General features: G+C 36.2%; 4 protein-coding genes across 4 annotated transcripts; 2 read left to right on the top strand and 2 right to left on the bottom strand.

Annotated features, from left to right (window-relative positions):
* Nucleotides 1–5,659: 5,659 nt before the first annotated feature.
* On the top strand, nucleotides 5,660–18,502 carry LOC148101790 (interferon a3-like). Its single transcript, XM_087844818.1, has 5 exons — nucleotides 5,660–5,812; nucleotides 5,912–5,995; nucleotides 6,147–6,296; nucleotides 6,469–6,540; nucleotides 18,404–18,502. The coding sequence occupies exons 1-5, from the start codon at nucleotides 5,660–5,662 to the stop codon at nucleotides 18,500–18,502; spliced, it is 558 nt and encodes a 185-aa protein (XP_087700944.1).
* On the bottom strand, nucleotides 10,614–11,605 carry LOC148101791 (interferon a3-like). Its single transcript, XM_087844817.1, has 5 exons — nucleotides 11,474–11,605; nucleotides 11,290–11,373; nucleotides 11,000–11,149; nucleotides 10,823–10,906; nucleotides 10,614–10,712 (listed from the first exon to the last, which is right to left on the bottom strand). Exons 1-5 carry the CDS (start codon nucleotides 11,603–11,605, stop codon nucleotides 10,614–10,616), a joined length of 549 nt encoding a protein of 182 aa, XP_087700943.1.
* A 2,873-nt stretch (nucleotides 18,503–21,375) lies between the features above and the next one.
* LOC148101789 (interferon a3-like) lies at nucleotides 21,376–22,385 on the top strand. The gene is made up of 5 exons (XM_087845132.1): nucleotides 21,376–21,507; nucleotides 21,613–21,696; nucleotides 21,845–21,994; nucleotides 22,093–22,176; nucleotides 22,287–22,385. The coding sequence occupies exons 1-5, from the start codon at nucleotides 21,376–21,378 to the stop codon at nucleotides 22,383–22,385; spliced, it is 549 nt and encodes a 182-aa protein (XP_087701258.1).
* A 2,142-nt stretch (nucleotides 22,386–24,527) lies between these two features.
* Nucleotides 24,528–25,526, bottom strand: LOC102781949 (interferon a3-like). Its single transcript, XM_087844814.1, has 5 exons — nucleotides 25,395–25,526; nucleotides 25,199–25,291; nucleotides 24,908–25,057; nucleotides 24,714–24,809; nucleotides 24,528–24,626 (listed from the first exon to the last, which is right to left on the bottom strand). Exons 1-5 carry the CDS (start codon nucleotides 25,524–25,526, stop codon nucleotides 24,528–24,530), a joined length of 570 nt encoding a protein of 189 aa, XP_087700940.1.
* Nucleotides 25,527–25,916: the final 390 nt, after the last annotated feature.

Genomic DNA, 25,916 nt, shown 5'->3' with positions numbered 1-25,916 from the left:
TTTTAAAAGGTATAAACTTCCTTTGTATGAAGCAAACTCTCGGATGTCTCTCGGTGTTCTGATGGAGCAGACCTGCAGTGCTGCATTTATAGCAGAGCAAACATATTTCATTTTCTATACCTGGGAAACCCGCAGGTGAGCGGGTTGAGGCCTCAACGTGCAACAGGCTGTAATGTCGGAAATCTCAGATTAGAATTTGCATCCAAATCAAAGAAAATATTCCACACTGGAGGATAGGCAGCATTTTTAAACAAGCTAAGGTATCACCCTCGTTAATTTAGTAATTTACGTCACTACGAGTTACCTGGCAAACATAAATACATGAACTTAAATACGTGAAACACAAAACAAGAAACACATCTCACGGCTGGTTATTTTTTCTTTTTTAATTACCTCTACATGTTTCTGAAATAGTTAAGTTATGATATGAAAACATAACGTCTTCCTTGAATATTTATCGCGATTTTAGCGCCAATTTACATCCAGAAAATAAAAATAATTAAATACAATGAAATTTCATTAACGGCCACCTTACTTAAATCTGTGTAATTTATAATAAAAGCTGGTATTGAACATTTCATCACTTTGCATTGCTTTTTTGTGTTTTTTCCCCCCTCTTTTCGGCATCTTTTTTCACACAGCACACAGAGTTTTCGGTTTGAACAACGAACAATGTATTTTTTTCATAGTTGGAATTACTCAGTTGCTTCTTTTACCTAAAGCTCCAGGTCTATTGCACAGTGTCCATATGTGCTATAAAAGGGAAGTTCTTACTTTCAGAAACTGAAAGTGGCTTGATGACTGTGCGGAATGTGCCGTAACGCGAACCAATGAGTGACATTTCGCCTTGTTTTATCTTGAACCTGTGGCTTCACCGTGTGAACCAGGTAACCTACGGAAAACTAGACTGTGCTTCACATCTTAATCGGAAGATTAGCGCATGTTTTTCATCTCAATTGAGAAATAATGAATAAAGACACTACTATTGTATAGGCAGACATGAGATCAGTAACCCTGACTGAAACCCACAATTTCAATTTTCAAAATTTTCTGGACCGGTACAGGACAAATACGGACTATCTTGAATTGTGACCACTATAAAAAGCATAAAAACTCTCATTTTGAAGACGCTGAGTAATTTATCGCCTGTATTTGATTAAGCGATTCACTGTATATTGGAATGAACAACACTAATACACCAATGCAGGTGGTTCTGATGTCATGCAAATGTGAGCATATATTTACTGGTACATATATTAACGAATTAATAAAATATTAGAATTTGTGAATTTTATAGCTCATATTTAAACACTTAAGTAACCCTTAAGAAGAGTAACCCTTCTTTATCTGACGGACGTATTGCACCAATATGCCAGATCACACTCGTTTAGATCACTGGAGCAGATCTCGAAATTTCAGGTTAGGTCTATTTACCATTTCCACTAAATTATGATCCTATATTACTTAAAGCGTCATTTTTAGTTCCTTTAATTAACTCCTTTTTTATTCCTTTTATTATATACTGATTTAAAGCAAAGTCGATCTAAACTTCTACTTGTTTGGTCACGTTAACCTGTGTCAGTTTGTGCGCTAAGCAATGATGAGAAATTAGTTTGTGAGTTCGAGAATTGCATTCGAAATCCAGTTAATCCTGCAGCCTGGAAGAACAACCACAGACTACCTAACAGATACTTTTACACCACTGCTCAGGAAATTTTTAAAAGGAAAGGTCAATGTATTATTACATCCAGTGATTTTGTTAAAAGAAGAAGAAGAAGAAGAAGAGAAGTAGGTTTAGAAGTAAAAGCTGGGGACGCCTGACGGTACAGATAATTGGGGACGGGTATATTTTCCTCCACTTCAGTGGTGTTGGTTCAGTTATCCTGCATTAAACACATCAAGTGTTTAAAGCATCAAACACAATATTGAAATATTTAAACTAAACAAAAATCCAACTTATTAGATGGCATTGAGTAGCTTTAGTAACTTTTTATTATAAATTCAAAGTTTCAGATTTTATCACTGGAATAGCTTGTGTTTTGGTATAAGAAATATAATGTGTTACAAGAATATCGTTCCAACTTTATTACATTTAGACTATTATACAATTAAAATGATTTGTTAGCTGCTGAATTTTTTGTGTAAATGCACAAATGGTATTGTGAATGAATTATTTCCACAGATTGTTAACGGTTTGGTTTGGTTAATTGTTTTCTTATTCCTGGGTACTTTTCCACTCGGGCATAAACTTTTACTGTATGCTGACCTATGTGATTTTTTTCTGATTACTCAGTTGCTTGTGTGGAAAACTAATACTTCATAAATAAATGGAACTGCACAGTATCCACACGAGACATAAAAAGGAAGCGATAAAAAGTGGCTTTGTGGTTCTGCAACTGTTGCCATTCAGCATTCATTCAAAGGAACTGGCCAGTGATATTTCACCTTCTTTTACCTAGAATATGTGAAACTTGTGGGAACGTGGGAAGACTGAAGAAATTAAAGTTACAAATTTAGCATCCCTTGAGACTTTAATTCCCCACTTTAAAGAGTAAACAATTTAAATAAATATAAACAACATACCTTTAGATATACCTGCGTAATATGTAGTGCTGCTTCTGTTGTATTACCGGGAGACCTGTTGAGCCTCATGATACCTAAGACCTAGTTTGGGATGCATTTTTAATTCTTCCATAGCTATTTCGGATTATTTATCCTAATACAACAATAAGCATCATCTTTGAAAGTAAAGGTGTTCTTGAATGGCACAACACAATAAAAAATACAAGATAATTTATCAAGCAGAATGGAGTGTAATTGTGAACAAAAGCCAAAATTTCTGACAGGTTAATTACATAAATCACTGAACCATATTTTAGCTTTTTATTTGCCAATACGATTCTTTTACTCTCAAATTAAAACTAAAATGCTTCATTATACCTAAATGCTGCAGTAAAAATCACATTTTCTTCCCAGAGGTAGTTAGAAAATGAAGTTTGTTCCGTCAGAACACCAGGAGACATCTGAGTTTTTGTAAAACGGATGATTGATTTTTGGCTACCTCGAGATAACGATGCCTAGGTTTAATTTCACTGTCGACCAGTACATATGTATATATATATATATATATATATATATATATATATATATATATATATATATATATATATATATGTGTGTGTGTGTGTGTGTGTGTGTGTCTTTTGATTTCTGGGTTATTTCTTTTATTTAAAAGTAAACATTAAAATGACCAAAATCAACATGCAAACAGTATCTATACCTTAACTAACACTAAACAGAAGAGGTAGAAAAACAAAACAAAACAAAAAAACAAGGTGGAAGCTGTAGTTTACGAGTAACACCTATAGGCGGCGTAGAGTTTCTATTTGGAACAAGTGTCACCTGGCTGTTTGCTGCCTTCTGCCGTGTGATTAGCAGAGGACCGTTGAAAAGTTAGTAGGTGTGTGAGTTGAGGTCAGCGCTCCTCGGTGAGGAAGTTCCAGAGACAATTAACTCACTCTGGTGCGAGTGGGTATGTTGTTCGTGTGAAGTTTTAATGGTGTTCAAGCTGTAGACCGACTGCGAGCGATCAATATTCTGTTGTTGTGATGCCTCTGCAGTTAATGTTTCTTTTTGGTTGATTTGTAATTTCCTTTGGTTAGTCCGTTCAGCCGTAAAGACCGTTATGAATAAAGGGCGGACTAACCTCTGTCGTTTTTATTTTTTATCTTTTCGTTCATTAATTTGCGCCACTTCCCTTTCATAAATCCAGACTGCAGGTTACGCATATCGCTGATTCCCAGCTGTGCTGCGACCAGAACTGTTTGCAGTGTGTGCCCAGTAGTAAATTGATTGCAGTGTCTCTAAACTGGGTGTGAAGGTTTGCAGTGTAGTGTTATTTGCTCCCACCTTTGGTTTGATAGGTCTCATGTGCAGCTGGAATATTAGTAAAATATGGTTTGAGTCCTGTTTGGGAATGAATGGGAAATGTACGTTTAATTGATGGAATAAATAAATTATACATTTATCTCTTTGACATTTTATTTGACACCTTAGTGCTCTGTTACATATTGTTGTAGACGCCACAGACTTTCTGTTCACCGTTCACAGCTCCTGCCCTGCTAAAGACTTTTCATAACACACTCTGCAACTTATATGACCAGTATATTTGGCTTTTTATTTATTTCACAACCTGAAAAAACATAAACTTAAATCACTCTATACTCTTTTCTTCTCTCCTGTAATCAACCCTACTTGAAAATGAAAGGAGGAGCGTCACTGACGTTTGGCACACATCCGCTTTCATTTTATTTCATCATAAGTGACGAAAACTGTGTTCGATGTTGACTGTTTTCATTTTTTAACATTCTTTTTTTAAACTGCCATTAATGTCTTGCAACCAGTGGCGGTCCTAGCCTGTTTGGTGCCCTGGGCGAACACTCCCTCTGGCGCCCCCCCCACACACACACACAAAACATATTAAGGATTGTACATTAACATAAAACTGTTAGACGGAACCATACTGAATTTCACCAGAGACACACACACACACACATATGAAGAGAGAGAGTATGCATTGTATGCAAACGGCTACCAAACAACCATCATAATAATAATATGCGCTGGCTGATGTCGGGGCAGCATGAGTACGAGCAATTTATTTATTTATTTATTTATTTTTGCCGATGCCCGTGAATTCGCCCCCCACCACGATGCTGATATCAAAAACCACTACTGCTTGCAACCCGCAAAGAAGGTGAATACTACTGCCTGAAAATAATTACTGTAAATCTCCAACCTTCAATTTTCCAAGATAAAATAATGTAAGAAAGAATTGAGATAAATATACTTTTACATGACGGTAATTAAAATACACATATATTAAACGACAATTATCCGACGTTTACTTGAAATCAGCTGAAGGTTAAAAAACTAAAACTTAATTTTAGCTACCTTAATGTCTTGCAAACTGCCAAGAAAGTAAAGACTTCCTGAAAAACATTGCTGTAAATCTCCTATCTTCAATTTTCCAAGATTAAAATCAAGAAGTAAAAACAGATTTTGGATAAATAAACTTTTACTTGACGGTAATTAAATTACATTTAAACTAATTAAACTAATTAAACGACTATACGTTTACTTTAAAAGCGCCTAAAGGTTTCATGTTAATCGCAACTATTAAGAGATTGACATAGAGGTGGAGATTTGTGCTTTTATGCTTTTATGTGGTAACTTGACGTCATCTCATGGTGCTGCTGCCTCAGTTTTTGTTATATCACAGCCAATTTTTGTACAATACTGTCTTTATATGACACAATTATCATAAAACAACAACAACAACAACAAAAAACACAAACACAAACTGAAAATGATGACATAAATCTTTTTTCTGGTTCACGTTTTTCTAGTTTCTACTTGATAGAATTAGAAAACTAAATCTTGCACTCTCTATGAATGAAAGAACAGATATTAAAACTTAAAAAGATGACATAAATCTGCTATGTTTTTACTTTTGATACGATTTTCCAGCTGATTAGAAAATGAAATAGGTGGGTCCTTGGGCTCTGCTATAAATGAAGCGCTGGAGGTTTGCTCCATCAGAACACAAGGAGACCTGAGAATTTGCTTCACACTAAGGAAATTTCTACATTTTTCAAAAATGATCAACAGGATTTTCATCGCTTGCCTGTTTCTCGGGATGTACAGTACGGGCTCTTTGCTAGGTTGCAAATGGATTGTAAAAGATCGAGACTCCATAAAACATCAATTCAATGTGTACAAAAACAGAGCTTTGGGTTTCCTTGATATGATGGTGAGTGCACTTCTTTGCATAATGTTTGATATGGTATTGAATTAAATAGTTTGATTAGTTCCATGGATATGATGTGTGTGTGTTTTGTGTGTGATGCAGATTACTAACACCACTAAGGATGCTGAAATCGAACACACAGTGGCTTTCCCTAATCAACTGTATCACCAGAAGTCCAACGCAACAGTAAGTCATCCCCAGCTTTTTACATAAAGTTGTTTCTTTTTTTAATGAAAGAATGGAAAGTGTCGTGATGGCAAATCCACAAAAGTTTGTCTTTACCTATATATAGATATATTTCTATACTGAGCTCTTCTTCTTCTTCTTCTTCTTCTAGGATGAGGATAAACTGGTTTTCATAGTTCAGATTCTGAAGGAGCTGTTTGCCCTGTTTGAGAAGAATCGCAGCTCTGCACCATGGGAGGAGAACACAGGGGAGAACTTTCTCAGTATTGTCGACAAAATGGCTGAAGAGCTTCAGTCCTGTGTAAGTTCACTTTCATTACAATGAACAATGATATTGCTTTTTTTTTTTTAATTTTTACAATGAATTCAGTCTCTATTATATATATTTTATCAGTCTCTGACAAATGTGAATAAGTTAAAGTGGTGAATGATGTATTCAAATATATTTTGTTCTTTCCTTGTGGGTTATTTAGGTTGGAAGCCACAGCAACACGACACAGCTGACGCATTTCCAGAGCCTCTCAAATGAAACCCTAAAGGCCAATGTAAGTCTGCATTATTTTTACTAAACCTGTATTTCAATATGACAGATATTACACCTCTGGTATTTTAATAATGATAATATTGTTGTCTCTGTAGGGTTACAGTGCTGAAGCCTGGGAGAAGATCAGGAACATAACAAAAGATCATCTGAATCGATGCGCAGTCCTGGTTAAATCTCTGGGAAATGCCCACTAAAACTCGTCTTTCGGATAAATTTTTAAAATGTATTTGTATTTCTTAATTGGTTTACTTTATTTATTGTATTTATATTATTTACACTATTATTTATTTTTAGTATTTGTGTATTATTTATTCATTTATTTATTAGATTTCTGAAAATTGTCCATAAAATAAACTAGACACATTTCATATTATTTTATATGGTAAAGTCAATAAATATTTTTTTATCTCACAAATTGAAATATGTTGACTTTTCTGTTCCTGAAATATCAAGAATAAGGGTTATGCACTTATTTTTAATGAGTGCAATCAAACATTAGAAACATTGTCCAGATTTATATAGAAAGATTGTTTTGATTCTTCACAAAAGCTCTTATAACATAGAAAGTAGAAGTACTGATACTTCATATGGAGTGAGTATGAGCACCAAGACCACTTTAGAGACTTTCTTTGGTTTGGTTTCTTTTGGTTTATAAAGTATGACGAGTAAATTGAGAGCTTTGCCTTTACACTCAGCTCTCTCTTCATCCTGATGGACAGGTACAGCAGCCGCAGCACTGATCTGTCTGTCAATCTCCTTCCCCCTTCTCCCATCACTCGTGAACAGGACCCCAAGATACTTAAACTCCTCCACTCGGGGCAGGAACTCATCCCTGATCACGAGTGGACAGTCCACCCTTTTCTGGCTGAGCACCATGGCCTTAGATTTGGAGGTGCTGATTCTCATTCACTTCATTACCTTTGGCTGTGCAGCATTCCAGTGCGAGCTGGAGGTCATCAAGCCAATAGAACAACATCACATACGAAATGCAGAGCTGAGATCGAGAGAATATCTAAGTAAAAGCCTTCTGCTACTTGGCTACACCTAGAAATTCTCTAAATAAAAATTATGAACAGAATCGGTGACAAGGGCGGCCCTGGTGGAATCCATCACCCACCGGAAACCAGTCCTACTTATTGCCGGCTATGCGGACCAAGCTCCTGAAATGGTTGTATGAGAATTGAGTGCTCCATAGCAATGGGCCAAACAGCCCATACTCCTGACGTACCTTCCACAAGACACTCTGAGGGACATGGTCGAGTGCCTTCTCCAGGTCCACAAAGCCCATGTAGACTGGTTGGACAAACTCCCATCCACCCTCAAGTATCCTCAAGAGGATAAAGAGCTGGTCCAGTGTTCCACGATCAGGATGAAAACTGCATTGTCCAAGGTTCGACTAACTGCCACCTCAGAGGTACCGCCCCTGATCTGGTAAATGGTCTGATTCTATACTCTCCCGGAGTACACAACATGCCTCATTCACCCACAGCATGAAGAAGTGCTTCATACAAGCACTTCTAAACTCAAGTGCAACCTAAACTACATTCATATAGATTCGATGAACGCATTGGAGGGCAACTCAGGGTTAGTATCTTGCCCAAGGATATTTGGCATGCAGTCTGGGGAAGCCAAGGATCGAACCACCAACCTTCCGATCAGTAACTGATCTGCTCTACCACCTGAGCCACACACAAAGTAAAAGCTGAACAGGGACATGGTCGAGTGCCTTCTCCAGGTCCACAAAGCCCATGTAGACTGGTTGGACAAACTCCCATGCACCCTTAAGTATCCTCAAGAGGATAAAGAGCTGGTCCAGTGTTCCACGATCAGAACGAAAACTGCATTGTCCAAGGTTTGACTAACTGCCACCTCAGAGGTACCACCCCTGATCTCCAGGCAACATTGTAGATACATGTCAAGCAAAAAAGCACTAAAACATCCAGAGCCTTCAGGAACTCAGGGTGAACCTCATCCACCCCAGGGGCCCTGCCTGGCAGCACGGTGGCACGGTGGTTAGCACTGTTGCCGCACAGCAAAAAGGTCCTGAGTTCAATTCCAACATCAGGCCGGGGTCTTTCTGTGTGGAGTTTGCATGTTCTCCCCGTGTTTGCGTGGGTTCTCTCCGGGTACTCCGGCTTCCTCCCACCGTCCAAAGACATGCAGCTTGTGGGGATAGGTTAATTGGAAAATCCAAATTGCCATTAGGTGTGAATGTGCGAGTGAATGTGAGTGCGAATGGTTGTCTGTCCCTGTGTGTTGGCCCTGTGACAGACTGGCGACCTGTCCAGGGTGTACCCCGCCTCTTGCCCTATGACAGCTGGGATAGGCTCCGGCACCCCCCGCGACCCTGAAAAGGATAAGCGGAAGCGAATGGATGGATGGAGGTCTGTCCCTTTGTACACTGTGTGCTTTTTTTTATCCCAGTTCTTGAAAAAATATTTTTTTTGTTTTGTTTCTTAAGCCACTTAACTCTGACCTTTAAGACATTCAGCATTAAAAAGTAAATAACTCAAGGAATGAACCAGGGTTGTGTCTACACACAAGATTCAAAGAACCCATTTTAAATGGTATATTTTGGCACTTTGTTACTAGCACCTGTCACAACAAAGAAAGAAAGAAAAAATTATTTGTTTGCAGGTTCTTTTGTCATATCTACAAAAAAATACCAATGATAACAGTATTTTTCCATCAAAAAGATGATTTCCAATGAGCTATCATCATCAGAAAACAAACAAACTACTAAACAAAAACCAAGCAAACAATAAGAAACATAAAAAATACAATACAACCAATGAGAAATGGCGAAAGGAGTTTAAAGTCAATAACTGCTTATGCTGAATTACAAAGGAAATAACAGATAAAGTTAATCATAAAAAACAGACACACTGTTAAACTTTTTTTTCTAATTTACAAACTGTGCTTTATGAAAAACTGACTTAAATGATACAATTACTCCTCCCGTATAGACATATTTGAGACTGTGTTTAAAACGCCCTCTGTCTCAGTACATATGAAGAATAATGCATGGTGCAATGAACACAAAGTTAGACTGATGCAGTACATGAGCACGATGCCTACACAAATACACAGTCATGTGTAAAAGAACTGAAAAATGGTACTTCTGCAATTCTATAGTAGGGCATTAAAAATAAATAAATACATTAATGAATATAATATAATATAATATAATATAATATAATATAATATAATATAATATAATATAATATAATATAATATAATATAATATAATATAATATAATATATGGGGCGACCATATATTAGGGAGTTGGGAAGCTCATCTTGTAACCGGAAGGTTGCTGGTTTGATCCCCAGCTCTGTCTGTCCTGGTCGTTGTGTCCTTGGGCAAGACAGTTCACCTACCGCCTACTGGTGTTTACCAGATGGGCCGATGGCGCGATATGGCAGCCTCTCCTCTGTCAGTCTACCCCAGGGCAGCTGTGGCTACAACTGTAGTTTGCCTCCACCAGTGTGAGAATGTGAGAGTGAATGAATAGTGGAATTGTAAAGCACTTTGAGGGTCTCGAAAAGCGCTATATAAATGCAATCCATTATTAATAATAATATAATAGTTGTTTTAATAGTGTCAATGTATTGATTGATTGACAGAAGAGTTACATCTTATAATACGGGTTTTCTTTTTAGCCCATTGAAGAACACTTTTATTCCACTTTGTGAACTTCCAAGCATTGTGGAATTATTTTATTTTATTTTATTTTTTTTTTGGGGGGGGGGGGGGGGGGGGTAATTGCAATCGAAATCTGGTTAAAGGAACTCACAAGTTCACCATTTTGATAATAGAAAAATAATATAAACAATAAATTCACTTTGTTTGTAAGAAGATAAACTTTTATATTTAGTAAAAACATATTTTTAAAAATGTTCATTTTGCTCATTATGAAGATAAAAATATTCCAAAATCTTGATCAGCATAGAAAAACAATCAAAACAAAAATAAATATACAAACAACCAAGTACATAAATAAATAAAGTAAATAAATAGACAAGCAATTAAATTAACACAGCCGTCATCACAGACATGACAACAGACAGGCTTTAGTTGGCAGTGTGCAGAGATGAAGCCAGCTGTTCTGCTCTCATTAGATGGGCTTTGGCTTCTTTCCTGATCACCTCCCAGGCTTCAGCACTGTGACCCTACAGAAATAACAATATTAGTATTCTTATTGTTATTGAAACAAGTTATTATATCTATTTATCTTAAGGATGACCTAAACCCCAAATTAATGAGAATGATGTGATCTTACCATTTCCTTTAGGATATGATGTGAGAGTCTCTTAAAGTACATGTGCAGCTTTGTGGTTTTCTTCTTGTGACTGTGGCTCCCAACCTAATTTAATTACAAGCAAAACGACAATTAAGAATATGTCATGTCATGTAAACTATTCGAATGTAATAAAAACCTAACTGAAAGTGAACTTACACAGGAGTGAAGCTCTTCGGCCTGTTTGTTGACAATATTGAGAAAGTTCCTCACTGTGCTGTCCTCCCATGATGCAGAGCTGTGATCCTCCTCAAACAGGGCAGCCACCTCCTCCAGAATCTGAACTGTGAAAGCCAGTTTATCCTCATCCTTGAAGAAGAAGATCAAACACAGACCGCGTTAGAAATGCTTTAAAAATAGTAAGAGTGGATTTAAAAGACAAAATGAATCTACCCTAAACGAAAATTATGGGGTTTTCTTTCAGTAAGTCAAAGCTGAGGTTCACTTACTGATGATTTGGACACCTGGTGGTACAGGTGATTAGGGAAGGCCACGGTGACCTCCACTTCAGTGGTGTTAGTGGAGTTTTTAGCCTGAAACACATTGAATGTTTTAGTCATCAGATGCTAAAGTGAAATAATTCTTTCACGAAAAATAACAAATTAACTAATATACTAATATTAAAACACTCACCATGGTATCAAGCAGATTCAGAGTTTCTTCGTTGTGCTGTCTGAATTTATGATCCATCCATCTGCAGCTTAGCGAGGAGCTTTCAGTGGACAGAGCGAGAAACAGGCAAGCAAAGAGAATCCTGAACATCATTTTTAAAAGGTATAAACTTCCTTTGTATGAAGCAAACTCTCGGATGTCTCTCGGTGTTCTGATGGAGCAGACCTGCAGTGCTGCATTTATAGCAGAGCAAACATATTTCATTTTCTATACCTGGGAAACCCGCAGGTGAGCGGGTTGAGGCCTCAACGTGCAACAGGCTGTAATGTCGGAAATCTCAGATTAGAATTTGCATCCAAATCAAAGAAAATATTCCACACTGGAGGATAGGCAGCATTTTTAAACAAGCTAAGGTATCACCCTCGTTAATTTAGTAATTTACGTCACTACGAGTTACCTGGCAAACATAAATACATGAACTTAAATACGTGAAACACAAAACAAGAAACACATCTCACGGCTGGTTATTTTTTCTTTTTTAATTACCTCTACATGTTTCTGAAATAGTTAAGTTATGATATGAAAACATAACGTCTTCCTTGAATATTTATCGCGATTTTAGCGCCAATTTACATCCAGAAAATAAAAATAATTAAATACAATGAAATTTCATTAACGGCCACCTTACTTAAATCTGTGTAATTTATAATAAAAGCTGGTATTGAACATTTCATCACTTTGCATTGCTTTTTTGTGTTTTTTCCCCCCTCTTTTCGGCATCTTTTTTCACACAGCACACAGAGTTTTCGGTTTGAACAACGAACAATGTATTTTTTTCATAGTTGGAATTACTCAGTTGCTTCTTTTACCTAAAGCTCCAGGTCTATTGCACAGTGTCCATATGTGCTATAAAAGGGAAGTTCTTACTTTCAGAAACTGAAAGTGGCTTGATGACTGTGCGGAATGTGTCGTAACGCGAACCAATGAGTGACATTTCGCCTTGTTTTATCTTGAACCTGTGGCTTCCCCGTGTGAACCAGGTAACCTACGGAAAACTAGACTCTGCTTCACTTCTTAATCGGAAGATTAGCGCATGTTTTCATCTCAATTGAGAAATGATGAATAAAGACACTACTATTGTATAGGCAGACATGAGATTAGTAACCCTGGCTGAAACCCACAATTTCAATTTTCAAAATTTTCTGGACCGGTACTGGACAAATACGGACTATCTTGAATTGTGACCACTATAAAAAGCATAAAAACTCTCATTTTGAAGACGCTGAGTAATTTATCGCCTGTAGATTTGATTAAGCAATTCACTGTATATTGGAATGAACAACACTAATACACCAATGCAGGTGGTTCTGATGTCATGCAAATGTGAGCATATATTTACTGGTACATATATTAACGAATTAATAAAATATTAGAATTTGTGAATTTTATAGCTCATATTTAAACACTTAAGTAACCCTTAAGAAGAGTAACCCTTCTTTATCTGACGGACTTATTGCACCAATATGCCAGATCACACTCGTTTAGATCACTGGAGCAGATCTCGAAATTTCAGGTTAGGTCTATTTACCATTTCCACTACATTATGATCCTATATTACTTAAAGCGTCATTTTTAGTTTCTTTAATTAACTCCTTTTTTATTCCTTTTATTATATACTGATTTAAAACAAAGTCGATCTAAACTTCTACTTGTGTGGTCACGTTAACCTATGTCAGTTTTTGCGCTAAGCAATGATGAGAAATTCGTTTGTGAGTTCGAGAATTGCATTCGAAATTCAGTTAATCCTGCAGCCTGGAAGAACAACCACAGACTACCTAACAGATACTTTTACACCACTGCTCAGGAAATTTTTAAAAGGAAAGGTAAATGTATTTATTACATCCAGGGATTTTGTTAGAAGAAGAAGAAGAAGAAGGAGGAGAAGAAGAAGAAGAAGAAGAAGGAGGAAAAGAAGAAGAAGAAGAAGAAGAAGTAGGTTTAGAAGTAAAAGCTGGGGACGCCTGACGGATTGGGGAAGGGTAGCCTATATTTTCCTCCACTTCAGTGGTGTTGGTTCAGTTATCCTGCATTAAACTCATCAAGTGTTTCAAGCATCAAACACAATATTGAAATATTTAAACTAAACAAAAATCCAACTTATTAGATGGCATTGAGTAGCTTTAGTAACTTTTTATTATAAATTCAAAGTTTCAGATTTTATCACTGGAATAGCTTGTGTTTTGGTATAAAAAATATAATGTGTTACAAGAATATCATTCCAACTTTATTACATTTAGACTATTATACAATTAAAATGATTTGTTAGCTGCTGAATTTGGGTATTGTGGATTTACACATGAATTATTTCCACAGATTGTTAATGGTTTGGTTTGGTTAATTGTTTTCTTATTCCTGGGTACTTTTCCACTCGGGCACAACCTTTTACTGTATGCTGACCTATGTGATTTTTTTTCTGATTACTCAGTTGCTTGTGTGGAAAACTAATACTTCATAAATAAATGGAACTGCACAGTATCCACACGAGACATAAAAAGGAAGCGATAAAAAGTGGCTTTGTGGTTCTGCAACTGTTGCCATTCAGCATTCATTCAAAGGAACTGGCCAGTGATATTTCATCTTCTTTTACCTAGAATATGTGAAACTTGTGGCAACATGGGAAGACTGAGGAAATTGAAATTGAGACTTTACAAAATTAAAAAATAAAAGGCATGGTGAGGAAGAGAGCAAGAGAATAATAACACAGCTGTGTTTGAAGAAAGAAATGCATTTCAAGAAACTCACAGATGATGATCTGAAGAAAAAAAAGTCTACATTATTCTAATTCTTACAAGAAGGCTTTTTTCATTTAGCTTATAATTTTGTAATATATTCTTCTTTTTTTTCATTTACAAGCTGCTTGGATAAGTGATTCTTTTTCCTCTGTGTGGGCTAACAGATATACATAATTATAAATATGTATTAAAGTCAACATTTGATATAATTATTTAATACTTAATATTTAAGCTTTCTGAAGGGTTATTAAATATTAAACTTTGCTTCTACTTTGTGTTTTTGTTTCTAAAGTACGTTGTGTGTAATTTTTTATTTATTATAATTATTCATTAAATTATGTCTGGTCGAGACTGTAATAATCCAACAGCAAACATGCTGGAAAACGTGAAAAACTTGAGAACTAAGTGACTTCAAGAACCAGTAAATGCCATCAGACATTTGCTGTAGGCTCTTATCAAATCTGCACAATAAGGGGGAAATTTTGACCTGCTTTGACCTTTTAATCAATAGAACCTTTTCTTTCTGTTTGCCCTTTGGTTGCTTTTAACTTTTTTCATGATTTCCCACTGTGATGTTTCAACGACCGTTTCCAGCTTTTTGTTTTTGTAGTATTGCACATTTATATATTTATTATTATATTTCTTTTATTTCAGTATTATTATTTTTTTTTTGGCATGGCTTTATTTTTTATAGGAATTCTTTCCATACTCTGTGGGGGTACAGGTGATTTGATATGTACAATTAGCAATGTGGTATTTTCCTATTGTTCAAATTACCAACTTAATTACCAGGCGTGTAAAATAGAGAACTATGTAATAGAAAAACCTGGAGGTCTAAAAGCATAGTATCCATAGAGCCATAAACAGGAAGTTTCTGTATGAAGAAACTGAAAGTGAGTTAGTGACTGAGCAACTGCACTGTCACAATCATTCATGGGAATCGATCAGTGATATTTGCCTCTCTAGGATGTAGTTTTAGAAGTAGGTAAGCCAAAGAAGGGGATTCTCCTTCACATTTTAATGGGAAGATTTGGGAAGATTGCTGCAAAAGGAAGCAAAAAGGTGTTGCCGTTATTTATAATGAGTAGGAAAAAATGCCTAAAACATGGTGAGTGTTTAGTGTAGAAATATCTATTTGATCATTCACCAAGACAGATCTGCTCTTTTAATACAGAAACTACAAAAATAGTTGGACCCGGACCCGACTACATAGTTTGCTCTTTTAACAGTTTTATTTGGTTGCTGGTTATTACGACACTCAGTTGCAACTTTTCAGCTACAAGCCCACACACACCACAACAACCTCAGGTCCCAGCACGTTTTTTCCAGGGCAGGCGTGATGAGCTCCAATGTGTGTCAGCCTCCCCTGCAGCCGCGCCACAAACCACACCCAGCCACACCCAGCCACACCTATTTTAATACAGATTTTATGAATGCTGTGCAACATTTAACCAAAAAAATTGTATTTATGTTGAAGGTTTAATGCCTTTGAAGATCCTCTGCAATCATGTGATAAGACAAACTGTTGAAATGCAATAGTTTAGATATTTCAAGCTGTTTGTCATCACTTTCATAAATTGAAGGCTTATTAAATGTTAACCATAACTTTGACTTTTTTACATGAAAAAAGTACATTTTTATGTTGTTGTTTTTCTGATATATATTGTGTAACCTTATATTGAATTATGTCTGGTTGAAAATCTAATAATTCAGTGACAAACGGGATTGAAAAAGTGAATAATTGCATGAATGAAGTAACTCCAAGAACCAACTTTAGTGTAGCAAACTCCATCAGACATTCGGTGTAGCTTCTTAATAGAAATGCAGAATAATGAGTCTTTCATGACTTCCTTCTGTGATGTTTGCAAGGACAGCAGCAACAGTACACTTGGGCCTTTAGAAATGCCTTTATGCTAAAGACATGGCTCTGAATATTGTCTGCATAACTGGAAAATCTCACTCCAAGATGTTTTTGGAAAGGTCATTAGCAACCTGTGATTGAGCCACATTTTCTCATATTGCAAGTAGTTCAAGGCTTTTCTTTTTTACACTTGTTTTCCAGCAACCAATAGCAATAATTCCATGTACTGTCTGAATTTATGATCCATCCATCTGCAGCTCAACGAGGAGCCTGCAGTGAACAGAGCAAGAAACAGGCAAGCAAAGAAAATCCTCATCATCATTTTTTCAAAAGGTATTAATTGCTTTTGCATGAAGCAAGAGCTTCCTCTTGTTCTGATGGAGAATACCTGAAATGCCGCATTTATAGCTTTCCATTTTCTAACCTGCTGTGTGAATCCCGAAGGTGAATGACAGCTTTCACTATGGAGAGAACATCACGGATTTTAATTTGTATCATAAGGAAATAAAATATCCCAAATGTTAGGACAAACCAAAATTTAAACACTGCGGATTAATTGCCATCATTATAATGGTTACAGGCAATCAACATGTGTAACTGAATACCTAAAAAATAAAAAAAAAATAAAAAAAAATCACAATTAAAACTCACAACTGATGGTGTAATTTGAGTTATTTGATGTTTGATATTAAAAAAGGTGTATTACTAGGCTTAGTTTCCAGCACAAAGCTCAGAAGATAATTTCTGACAAATCAGATACTTTAAATGAGTGCTAAATTACAAACACCAAGCAATGCACACACATAGGTTTTTTTCTTGGAAGACGAAGAATAAGACTAAACAAAGACGCATTCCTTTATAATGTAAACTTTGAACAATGCGCAAGTTTTATTTCCATTTCAGGGTTAAAATCTGCTCAGATCTTCCCATTATAATGTAAAGGTGAACTCTCTACTACAGATTACCTACTCATCACTCTAAATCCTCCGAAGGCGAAATATCAAAGGTCGATTCTTAAGAATGATAGCCACAGTGCACGCGCACATTCACTAACTTTCAGTTTCTTTATATTTGAACTTCCCATTTCTGGCACAACAGATACCTATTGTGCAATTAGACCTGCAGCTTTACGTATTGCGTGATTTTCCGTTTAAGTAATTAAATTGCTCATTTGGACAGCAGAAAAATGCCGCGTTGGTGAGTGTGCAGATCGAAAACGTTGCTTGTATTTCTTGAATTCCTGGGAAAACAAGACCATCACTGAAAATCACAGAAATAAATTAGTATGAAAGAAATTAAGTAAATATATAAATGGGCAATAGCACAAATATTCTGCCTTAGATAGAATTAAATCAAGTAGCCGAAAATTCCAAAAATTCCATGGCTGGTCCCCTTGGTAAGACTGTCCTATGTAGCTATGTAGGTAATAATTTTAATAAACGTGAGCACAAGACAGGACGACACTCGACAATAAACATTAACTTGTTTATTCTTTGATATGCATTTTTTGTCAACCATATTGTGTCACTTTGTATGTCTCTCACAATTTCCCGGCGTCACCCCCTCCCCTCTGCTGTTCCCCTACGCTGTTCTGTTTTTGGTGTACCACTCATATATTGTTCGTGGCCCCCTCTAAAAAAAAAAAATTCTGGCCGTGCACCTGCTTCAGTTATACTTTATGTGAACACTGGCATCCTCGAAAGAGTGACCTTTGTCCTGTGGAGGTTGCCAATGTTCACATTTTGGACAGAGAAGACAGATGGTTGGAAAGAGGAGTAAAAGAAACCATCTATGTCCACTGTGAGCGACCATCTTTGAACAGAGGCGGTGGCTTACGACACCAACTGTCTGCCATCTATAATCCAGTTTTGAGATCTCTTCCCAGACGCCTTAACGCCCACTCACATCCTGGGCCATTTGACCTTAGGAAATCACATGATAGGGTGGGGCTAGGTTTTACAATGAGCTCCCCTGAAACCTTGGCTGATTGTGACCTACACCCGTTTTCACACCTTGGCTCATGTGATTAGGTAGAGGATCATTAGGGGGCCATTTTTCCCTCTCGGTGGGTCACTCCCACAGGGTTTAAATCTGGGACTCTCCACCATTTGACCCAAGAACTGAAGAAGCTTCTTGGATGAGAGATGAAACGTCTTCAAGCAACTTAAAGAAGTCCAGACGCTTTTCTTTCCAAGTTTTTTAGACCTTATGATTTATGTTTACTTAGAATTAATATTTAGGTATTAAGTATTCCAGAATATGTTAATAATAACTACGATCATATTGTTGTGTCTGTAGGGTCACAGTGCTGAAACCTTGGAGGTGATCAGGAAGGAAACCAAAGCCCATCTAATAAGAACAGAAAAGCTGGTTTCATCTCTGCACAGTGCCAACTAAAATCTGTCTGTTATCATGTCTGTGACATGAACGCTGTTTTAATTTATTCGATTCTCTATTTATATCTATAGTTATTATTATTTTTTATTAAATTGTGTATGTATGTATTATTGCTATGTGGATTTTTGATTTATTAATGCTGATCAACATATTCATTTTTCTTTTAATTTATACTGAGCAAATATTTTTATGATATTCTTTCTATATTCTAAACACACGCTGCCAGCAGCGTCTTGGGATATCAGTGTTTCTCATTCCAATATACTATGTCAATACATAGTCAAGTCTACACGTAATAAATGATTTACTCAAGGTCTTTAAATAGGAGATTTTATGCTCGTTTGCAGTTCAGTTTCAACATTTTTACTCTTAATGCCAACTGCTGTAAACCCAAAAAAGCTGATGAACTTAAAAGTCGAAGCTTATCATCTTATCAGAACTTTAATATTTTGATTACACATGTACCTGTTCGTTACAGTAAAACTAACATGTTTAATATTTAAACACTGAATTGCTTCACACTGCTTCCAAGCACTTTGCTCTCCAATGTTGTCTTTCTATTGTTTTGTATATAATCCTCTAGTTTGTATAATGTAATAAGTTCATCCACTGTTATTTGTGCATGCAACTGCATTTTAGACTTTTGACTGTGAGTCCCTCAAATGGTAAAAGGAAGTGACTCCAGCCTGGCAACTATAATTAAAGTTAAGATTTAATTCTGTCATCTTAGCTCATCTGTGCAGGTTTATCAAAAATGCAGACAGTGTTGAAGCTGACAGTATTCTGCATCTTGATGTGATGGCAGGTAGCCAGGATGGATCGGAGCTGGTAAAAATGGCATAGAAATTGTTTTTATATCAGGACAGATGACAGAAAGAGGCAGTTTGACTTAAAAGAGACATCTGTATAATTTCATTTTTGTATTTAAAGTTTGCAAGGTGATACAAGACGCTTCAGTGCCTTGTTTTTGGAGAATTTTCCGAGGTCCATTTGATGCACTTAAGTGTGCACCTGTTTATAAAAGCTCCAAAATGGAAGTCTTTAAACCGGCATCCCTCTGCAGCAGGGGGCTTTTCTTGTCACACACCTACCATTCTGTATCCAGGTGTATTGAAAACGACAACTGATTTTATCTGACAGAAATTTGCATTTAAATATGAAAGAAGAGAAGCAAATTAAAAAGGGCAGCGTGGTGGTGTTGTGGTTATTGTTACTGAGTCACAGCAAAAAGGCTGGGGGCTTTCTGTGTTGGGTTTTTCTGTTCTTCCAATGCTTGAGGTTTCCTTCCACAAAGAAATGCATTCTTTAGGCTGACTGCCAATTATTGGCTATAGTTGTGAATGTGTGTGTTAATGGTTGTCTGCCCTGTGATAGATTTGCTACCTATACCCTGTCTGTGGCCCTATGAGAGCTCATGTAGGCCCCAGTAAAGAGACTGAGAAACAAACAAGCAAAGAAAACAAAAAATGTTTGGGATTTTTCGAAAATGTATAAATTGCCTTTATATAAGTAAACTCGAACGTCTCCTAGTGATTTAATGGAGTGTACTTGCAGCATTTCATTTATAGCAGAGCACACTTTTCATTTTTGGCAGCTTTCATCACAATATGCAGATGGACTGTAACCTCATTATTTTAATCTGTCTTTTGTAATGTTAATTATCAGTACATTTTTAGATTCAAATTTGTGTTTTAATTAAAGAAACAATCCCACATTTAGTGCAAACTAAATATTTAGAATTTGCTAAGAAAAAAAAATCACCATAGTTAAAGATTATTTTACATCATTATAATGGCTTCAAGCAGGAACACAGGTAACCAAATACCTTAAAAAAGAATGACGACAAACACAACTCATGACTGATGGCATAATTTGAATTGTTTAAACTCTCATATGTATTATTGGGAAATTAGCTGCCAATACAAAGCTAAGAAGATTATTTCTGGAAAATTAGATACAGTCAATTACGCCAAGCAGTGATGACGTATAGGGTTTTGGCTTGGCAGAGGAAGAATAAAAATCTAAATAAAGTCGCATTCCTTCATAGTTTAAACAGTGATTTAAAATAAAATCAGGATTAAAGTCTGCTCAGGTTGCCACATTAAAATGTAAGGGTGAATCCCCTTCTCCAGGTTACCTGCTTCTCACTCTAAATTCCCAGAAGGTTAAATATTACTCAGAATGCGCGACATAGCGCAGGCGCTGGGTCACGAAATCACTTTCAGTTTCTTTATACAGGAACTTTGCGGCACTGTGGATACGGTGCAATTAGATCTGCAGCTTCACGTACTGCGTAATTAACAGTTTTACGTGTTTAGGTAGTTAATTAGATAATTCGAAAATGAAGAAAATCCGCATTACTACCGAAAACGTCGTGTCTGTGTGGAAAGAATTCCTTGGGGGGGAAAAATCATGACATAAAAGTCAATGAAATAATTTATTATTAAATAAATAGAGTAAAATATAAATGAGCTTAAATGCCTAATATATTTTGTGTTAAAGATATGTAAGTCAAGTATCCAACAATAAGTTTAAAATTTTGATTTGTTAGATGTTAGGTCTCGATATAAACAGAGAGAAGGTAAAGCATTTCAGTGATTATAAATTACATGCATTTCTTAACCGTAGGCGTTATAACTAAATTAATAGTAATTATTAGTAAATTAATCTTTATTAATAGTTTAGGATGTTTGAAATGTATAAATTACAATATAAATACAAATTCTGAAATGTGTCACTTACCTGCATGATGTAATGAAAGCCACAGGTGTTTCCCGTTTTTCTGCTATAAATCCGGCGTTACAGGTCTACATCAGAACACCAGGAGACATTTGAGTTTGCGTCATACAAGAGCAGTTAATACCTTTTGGAAAATGATCAGCAGGGTTATCTTTGCTTGCCTGTTTCTCGGTCTGTTCACTGCAGGCTCCTCGTTGAGCTGCAGATGGATGGATCATAAATTCAGACAGCACAACGAAGAGACTCTGAATCTACTTGATACCATGGTGAGTGCACCGCTTTTAATATTTATGCTAAAAAAAAAAATTAAACGTGCGTAAATTTAGTGCCTGTTTACTGAAACACTCCATGTGCTTCTGTGTGTGATGCAGGCTAATAACTCCACTAACATCACTGAAGTGGAGGTCACCGTGCCCTTTCCTAATAACCTGTACCACCAGGTGTCCAAATCATCAGTAAGTAAATCTCGGTTTTTCTGATTTAATCCCGTAATATCCCAGACTACTCTTTAAAGTAAGCCAACTTCAGTTTTAACTTAGAAACGTAATTTTCTTTTCAGAGACAGTCCTGTGAGTAAATTACATTTGATTGCTCTCCTGCTAGGCTGAGGATAAACTGGCTTTCACAGTTCAGGTTCTGGAGGAGGTGGCTGCCCTGTTTGAGGAGGATCACAGCTCTGCATCATGGGAGGACAGCACAGTGAGGAACTTTCTCAATATTGTCAGCAAACAGGCTGAAGAGCTTCACTCCTGTGTAAGTTCACTTTCAGTTAGGTTTTTATTACATTCGAATATGATACTTTACATGACATGACATATTCTTAATGGTCGTTTTGCTTGTAATTAAATTAGGTTGGGAGCCATGGTCACAAGAAGAAAACCACAAAGCTGCACATGTACTTTAAGAGACTCTCACATCATATCCTAAAGGAAATGGTAAGATCACATCATTCTCATTAATTTGGGGTTTAGATCATCCTTAAGATAAATAGATATAGTAACTTGTTTCAATAACAATAAGAATAATAATATTGGTATTTCTGTAGGATCACAGTGCTGAAGCCTGGGAGGTGATCAGGAAAGAAGCCAAAGCCCATCTAATGAGAGCAGAACAGCTGGCTTCATCTCTGCACACTGCCAACTAAAATCTGTCTGTTACAGGAAGGATGTATTAATTTAGTCATTTTTTAACTTATTTATCTACTAATTTATTTACTGATTTTTACATTGCTTGTATAAGTGAATATTTCTAAGTGTTAAACAGCATGTCTTTATTTATTTGTGAATTTACTTTAAATTAAACAGAACATTTTCTGTATCATTTTATATGTTGAAATCAATAAATATTTCCCATTTAAAAAAGAAAGTGGACATGTTTTTTTTCCTGCAAAGTGAAGTAAACAGATGTTGCATTCCTTTTTAACAGGTAGAATCAAATATCAGAAACCTGCCGAGCCAAAGAAAAATCTCTTTGATTGTTCACAAAGATAGATCTGCACGTATAACATAGAAACTACAAAAACAGATTAGTCTATTTTTTTCCTCTCACTTTATCATAAGATTGATATCATAAGATATCACAACATTTAACTAAAGGGACGGGAAAAAAAACCTGATTCAAATTTCTTCAAACACTATGCTGCTGACATTGTGCAGTTGGACTGTGACGGATTACTAAAAAAAATACAAATGAAAACATTAATAAAAATCATTAAACAAGATAAGCAAGTTTCAAAGCACAGCATGTAATCCAAGATTCTTTTGGAGAAGTCATTATAACTACTACTACTTATAATGTTTTGTTTCATTTTAAAAAATATCAGCTGTTGGAGTCTTTCTAAAGAACCAGAGTTTATGTTCTCAGTAGACCTGGAGTATAGTAAACTATGCTTTGTTTACATTTCTTGATTCTTAAGAAGAAAAGAAAATGTTATTTGCACCAAATCATTTTTGCCCCTTCAACTTTTTGAAGCCAGCTTTCCTCTGATTGGATACTCAGCCTTCTACATAAATCTCCTATCTGTCTTGCTGAAATGACCATATTAAATATATCCCATCTCAGTGACATCATATATAGCCAAGACAGGTGAAAAACCTAAGATGCATGTTTGTTTCAAAGTAAATACTCTGACAATACCTGAAACTTTGGACATATTTAATAAGCCATCGACCATTGCAATAGTAAATTTATATATAAATGCAGAACTAAGAAAAGCACGATAGTTCAATTTAAACGAGGGCATAATGGGAAGGATAGAACTTTAAGAACAAATTTGAAATGTCTAATTAAACAGAAGACTCAAATAAAACAGAACAGTGCTGTGATGTGTTTAGTTTTGTTGACTGCAGTGACACGGTCACAGGTTTTAATCCACAGTCACAGGGGTCCTTTATTGTTGTGGGGTTTGGATGCTCTTTCTGTTCTTGTGGCATCTTCCCACAGAACAGACAAGTATACATGGGTTAAGTCAACAGGCGATTCAAAGTTGGTCGTATTGTGAGTGTCGTTGTGTTAATGGCTGTATGCGACCTGTTCAGAATACGTCCCCCCTTTTGCCTTATGAGAGCTGATGGATTGATGAATGTTGTACAAGGATGAGCCTATTACATAAGGGAGGCATTGAAGCAAGGTCTGTGACACCTCTGGCAGGAGAGAAGGACTAATCAATAAACTTTGATTTAAAATGGCAAAGTGTAGAGAGACAGAGAGACCTGAGATTTAACATGAGATTAACTTTGTAAAGAAATGACAGACAAGTCATTTCATTATCTAGTAATCACCATCATAAAATTCATTAAAAATATACCCAAGAGGCAAATCTGAACACTACAGGTGTGAGGGGCTAACAATGCAAAATGACCATCAGTGTTAATAGAAACAGATCAGTCAGTCAGAGAAGACTTAAACCAGTGTGAAGCAGTTACAGCTACAAATAAACTGCTCCAGACTAAAGGTAAGACTTTCATGCTCCTGTTTACTGAACCTTACTGAACTGACCAAACCGCTTATTTGTATTAATTACAAACAAGTTTAAATATCTTATTTTTCCTGTTTCTTATTTTGTTTTCTATGAATCAAAAGATTGACAATATCCATTTGCAATAAGTGTTCTTTTTATTACGTCAAGACAAAAAAAGTTATAGAAAATATTAGATTTAGTTTGTAAGCACTGAAAATACTGATGCAGTCAACCGATAAATAGAAGTCAATAGATAGATAAATAAATAAATACAAAAAGTAACAGGCAAGCAGATAAATGAATACATTTTCATGTAACAGACAGATTTTAGTTGGCAGTGTGCAGAGATGAAGTCAGCTGTTCTGCTCTCATGAGATGGGCTACGGTTTCCTTCCTGATCACCTCCCAGGCTTCAGCACTGTGACCCTACAGACACAACAATGTTATCATTAGTAAAATATGCCAGACATGTTTAATTAAATAATTGGTTTTTAAAAAATAATAAAGACCTACCTTCTTCTTTAGGACATCATCTGAAAGCCTTTTGAAATACATTTCTGTCCTGAAATACAGCTGTGAGTTCTTCTTCTTGTGACTGTGGCTCCCAATCTAATTTAATTACAAGCAAAACGACAATTAAGAATATGTCATGTCATGTAAAGTATCATATTCGAATGTAATAAAAACCTAACTGAAAGTGAACTTACACAGGAGTGAAGCTCTTCGGCCTGTTTGTTGACAATATTGAGAAAGTTCCTCACTGTGCTGTCCTCCCATGATGCAGAGCTGTGATCCTCCTCAAACAGGGCAGCCACCTCCTCCAGAATCTGAACAGTGAAAGCCAGTTTATCCTCAGCCTGGAAGAAGAACAGATTACCATAATTCCCTCCTCTATTAGAGAGACATTCAGTAGCCAGAAATATATTGTTTGGCTCACATAAATTACCAATATAATATTTACATAACATTGTAGATTACTGATACTATGATTAACTTACTGATGCTTTGGACGCTTGGCGGTACAGATGATTAGGGAAAGCCACAGTGACCTCCACTTCAGCATCTTCAGTGGTGTTGGTGGAGTTATAAACCTGTACAACAACCAGAAACACACAGCTTGTGTGTTAAAATAATCAAACATCGAGTTCAAACCACTAAATGTTGTTACAGTTTTCTTAAAAAGAGCGCACTCACCATGGTATCAAGTAGATTCAGAGTCTCTTCGTTGTGTTGTCTGAATTTTTGATCCATCCATTTGCAGCTCAGCGAGGAGCCTGCAGTGACCAGACTGAGAAACAGGCAAGCAAAGAGAATCCTGCTCATCATCATTTTCAAAAGGTATTAGCTGCTCTTCTATGAAGCAAACTCGGATGTCTCCTGGTGTTCTGATGGAGCAGACCTGTAACGCCGCATTTATGGTAGAGCAACATATTTCGTTTTCTACCTGCGGCTTTTACCGCAGCATTTAGGTAGAATCAAACATATTTCAGATTTAATTAGATCCTAAATCGTGGGAAACAATCACTGGCGTACAAAAAGGAAGAACATCGGCTCAAGTAGGAATAAGTTATATAATAAAATAAAAGGGCTCCTGGTAAAACAGCAGCCTACAAACACCGGCCATAACACGGAGCAAGTGAAAACAAACACAGCTCACGACCGATGCTGCAATTTGAAATGTTTAATCTTTGATATTTGATATTGAAAAATATAAAT

This window comes from Neolamprologus brichardi, chromosome 8 (genome assembly GCF_056152115.1).
Source record: "Neolamprologus brichardi isolate AB-2024 chromosome 8, ASM5615211v1, whole genome shotgun sequence".
In the NCBI taxonomy this organism is placed as follows: Eukaryota; Metazoa; Chordata; class Actinopteri; order Cichliformes; family Cichlidae; genus Neolamprologus; species Neolamprologus brichardi.
This window is presented reverse-complemented; position numbering and strand designations above follow the sequence as displayed.

Bases quoted from the DNA above. Each gene is read 5' to 3' on its own strand.
- LOC148101790 (XM_087844818.1), top strand. From the start codon at position 5,660: ATGATCAACAGGATTTTCATCGCTTGCCTGTTTCTCGGGATGTACAGT. The intron at 5,813-5,911 runs GTGAGTGCACTT...TGTGTGATGCAG, and splicing joins TGGGTTTCCTTGATATGATG to ATTACTAACACCACTAAGGA. The intron at 6,297-6,468 runs GTAAGTTCACTT...TGGGTTATTTAG, and splicing joins CTGAAGAGCTTCAGTCCTGT to GTTGGAAGCCACAGCAACAC.
- LOC148101791 (XM_087844817.1), bottom strand. From the start codon at position 11,605: ATGATGTTCAGGATTCTCTTTGCTTGCCTGTTTCTCGCTCTGTCCACT. The intron at 11,374-11,473 runs GTGAGTGTTTTA...AATGTGTTTCAG, and splicing joins TGAATCTGCTTGATACCATG to GCTAAAAACTCCACTAACAC. The intron at 10,907-10,999 runs GTAAGTTCACTT...TAATTAAATTAG, and splicing joins CCGAAGAGCTTCACTCCTGT to GTTGGGAGCCACAGTCACAA.
- LOC148101789 (XM_087845132.1), top strand. From the start codon at position 21,376: ATGATCAGCAGGGTTATCTTTGCTTGCCTGTTTCTCGGTCTGTTCACT. The intron at 21,508-21,612 runs GTGAGTGCACCG...TGTGTGATGCAG, and splicing joins TGAATCTACTTGATACCATG to GCTAATAACTCCACTAACAT. The intron at 22,177-22,286 runs GTAAGATCACAT...GTATTTCTGTAG, and splicing joins ATCATATCCTAAAGGAAATG to GATCACAGTGCTGAAGCCTG.
- LOC102781949 (XM_087844814.1), bottom strand. From the start codon at position 25,526: ATGATGAGCAGGATTCTCTTTGCTTGCCTGTTTCTCAGTCTGGTCACT. The intron at 24,810-24,907 runs GTAAGTTCACTT...TAATTAAATTAG, and splicing joins CCGAAGAGCTTCACTCCTGT to ATTGGGAGCCACAGTCACAA. The intron at 24,627-24,713 runs GTAGGTCTTTAT...TTGTGTCTGTAG, and splicing joins ATGATGTCCTAAAGAAGAAG to GGTCACAGTGCTGAAGCCTG.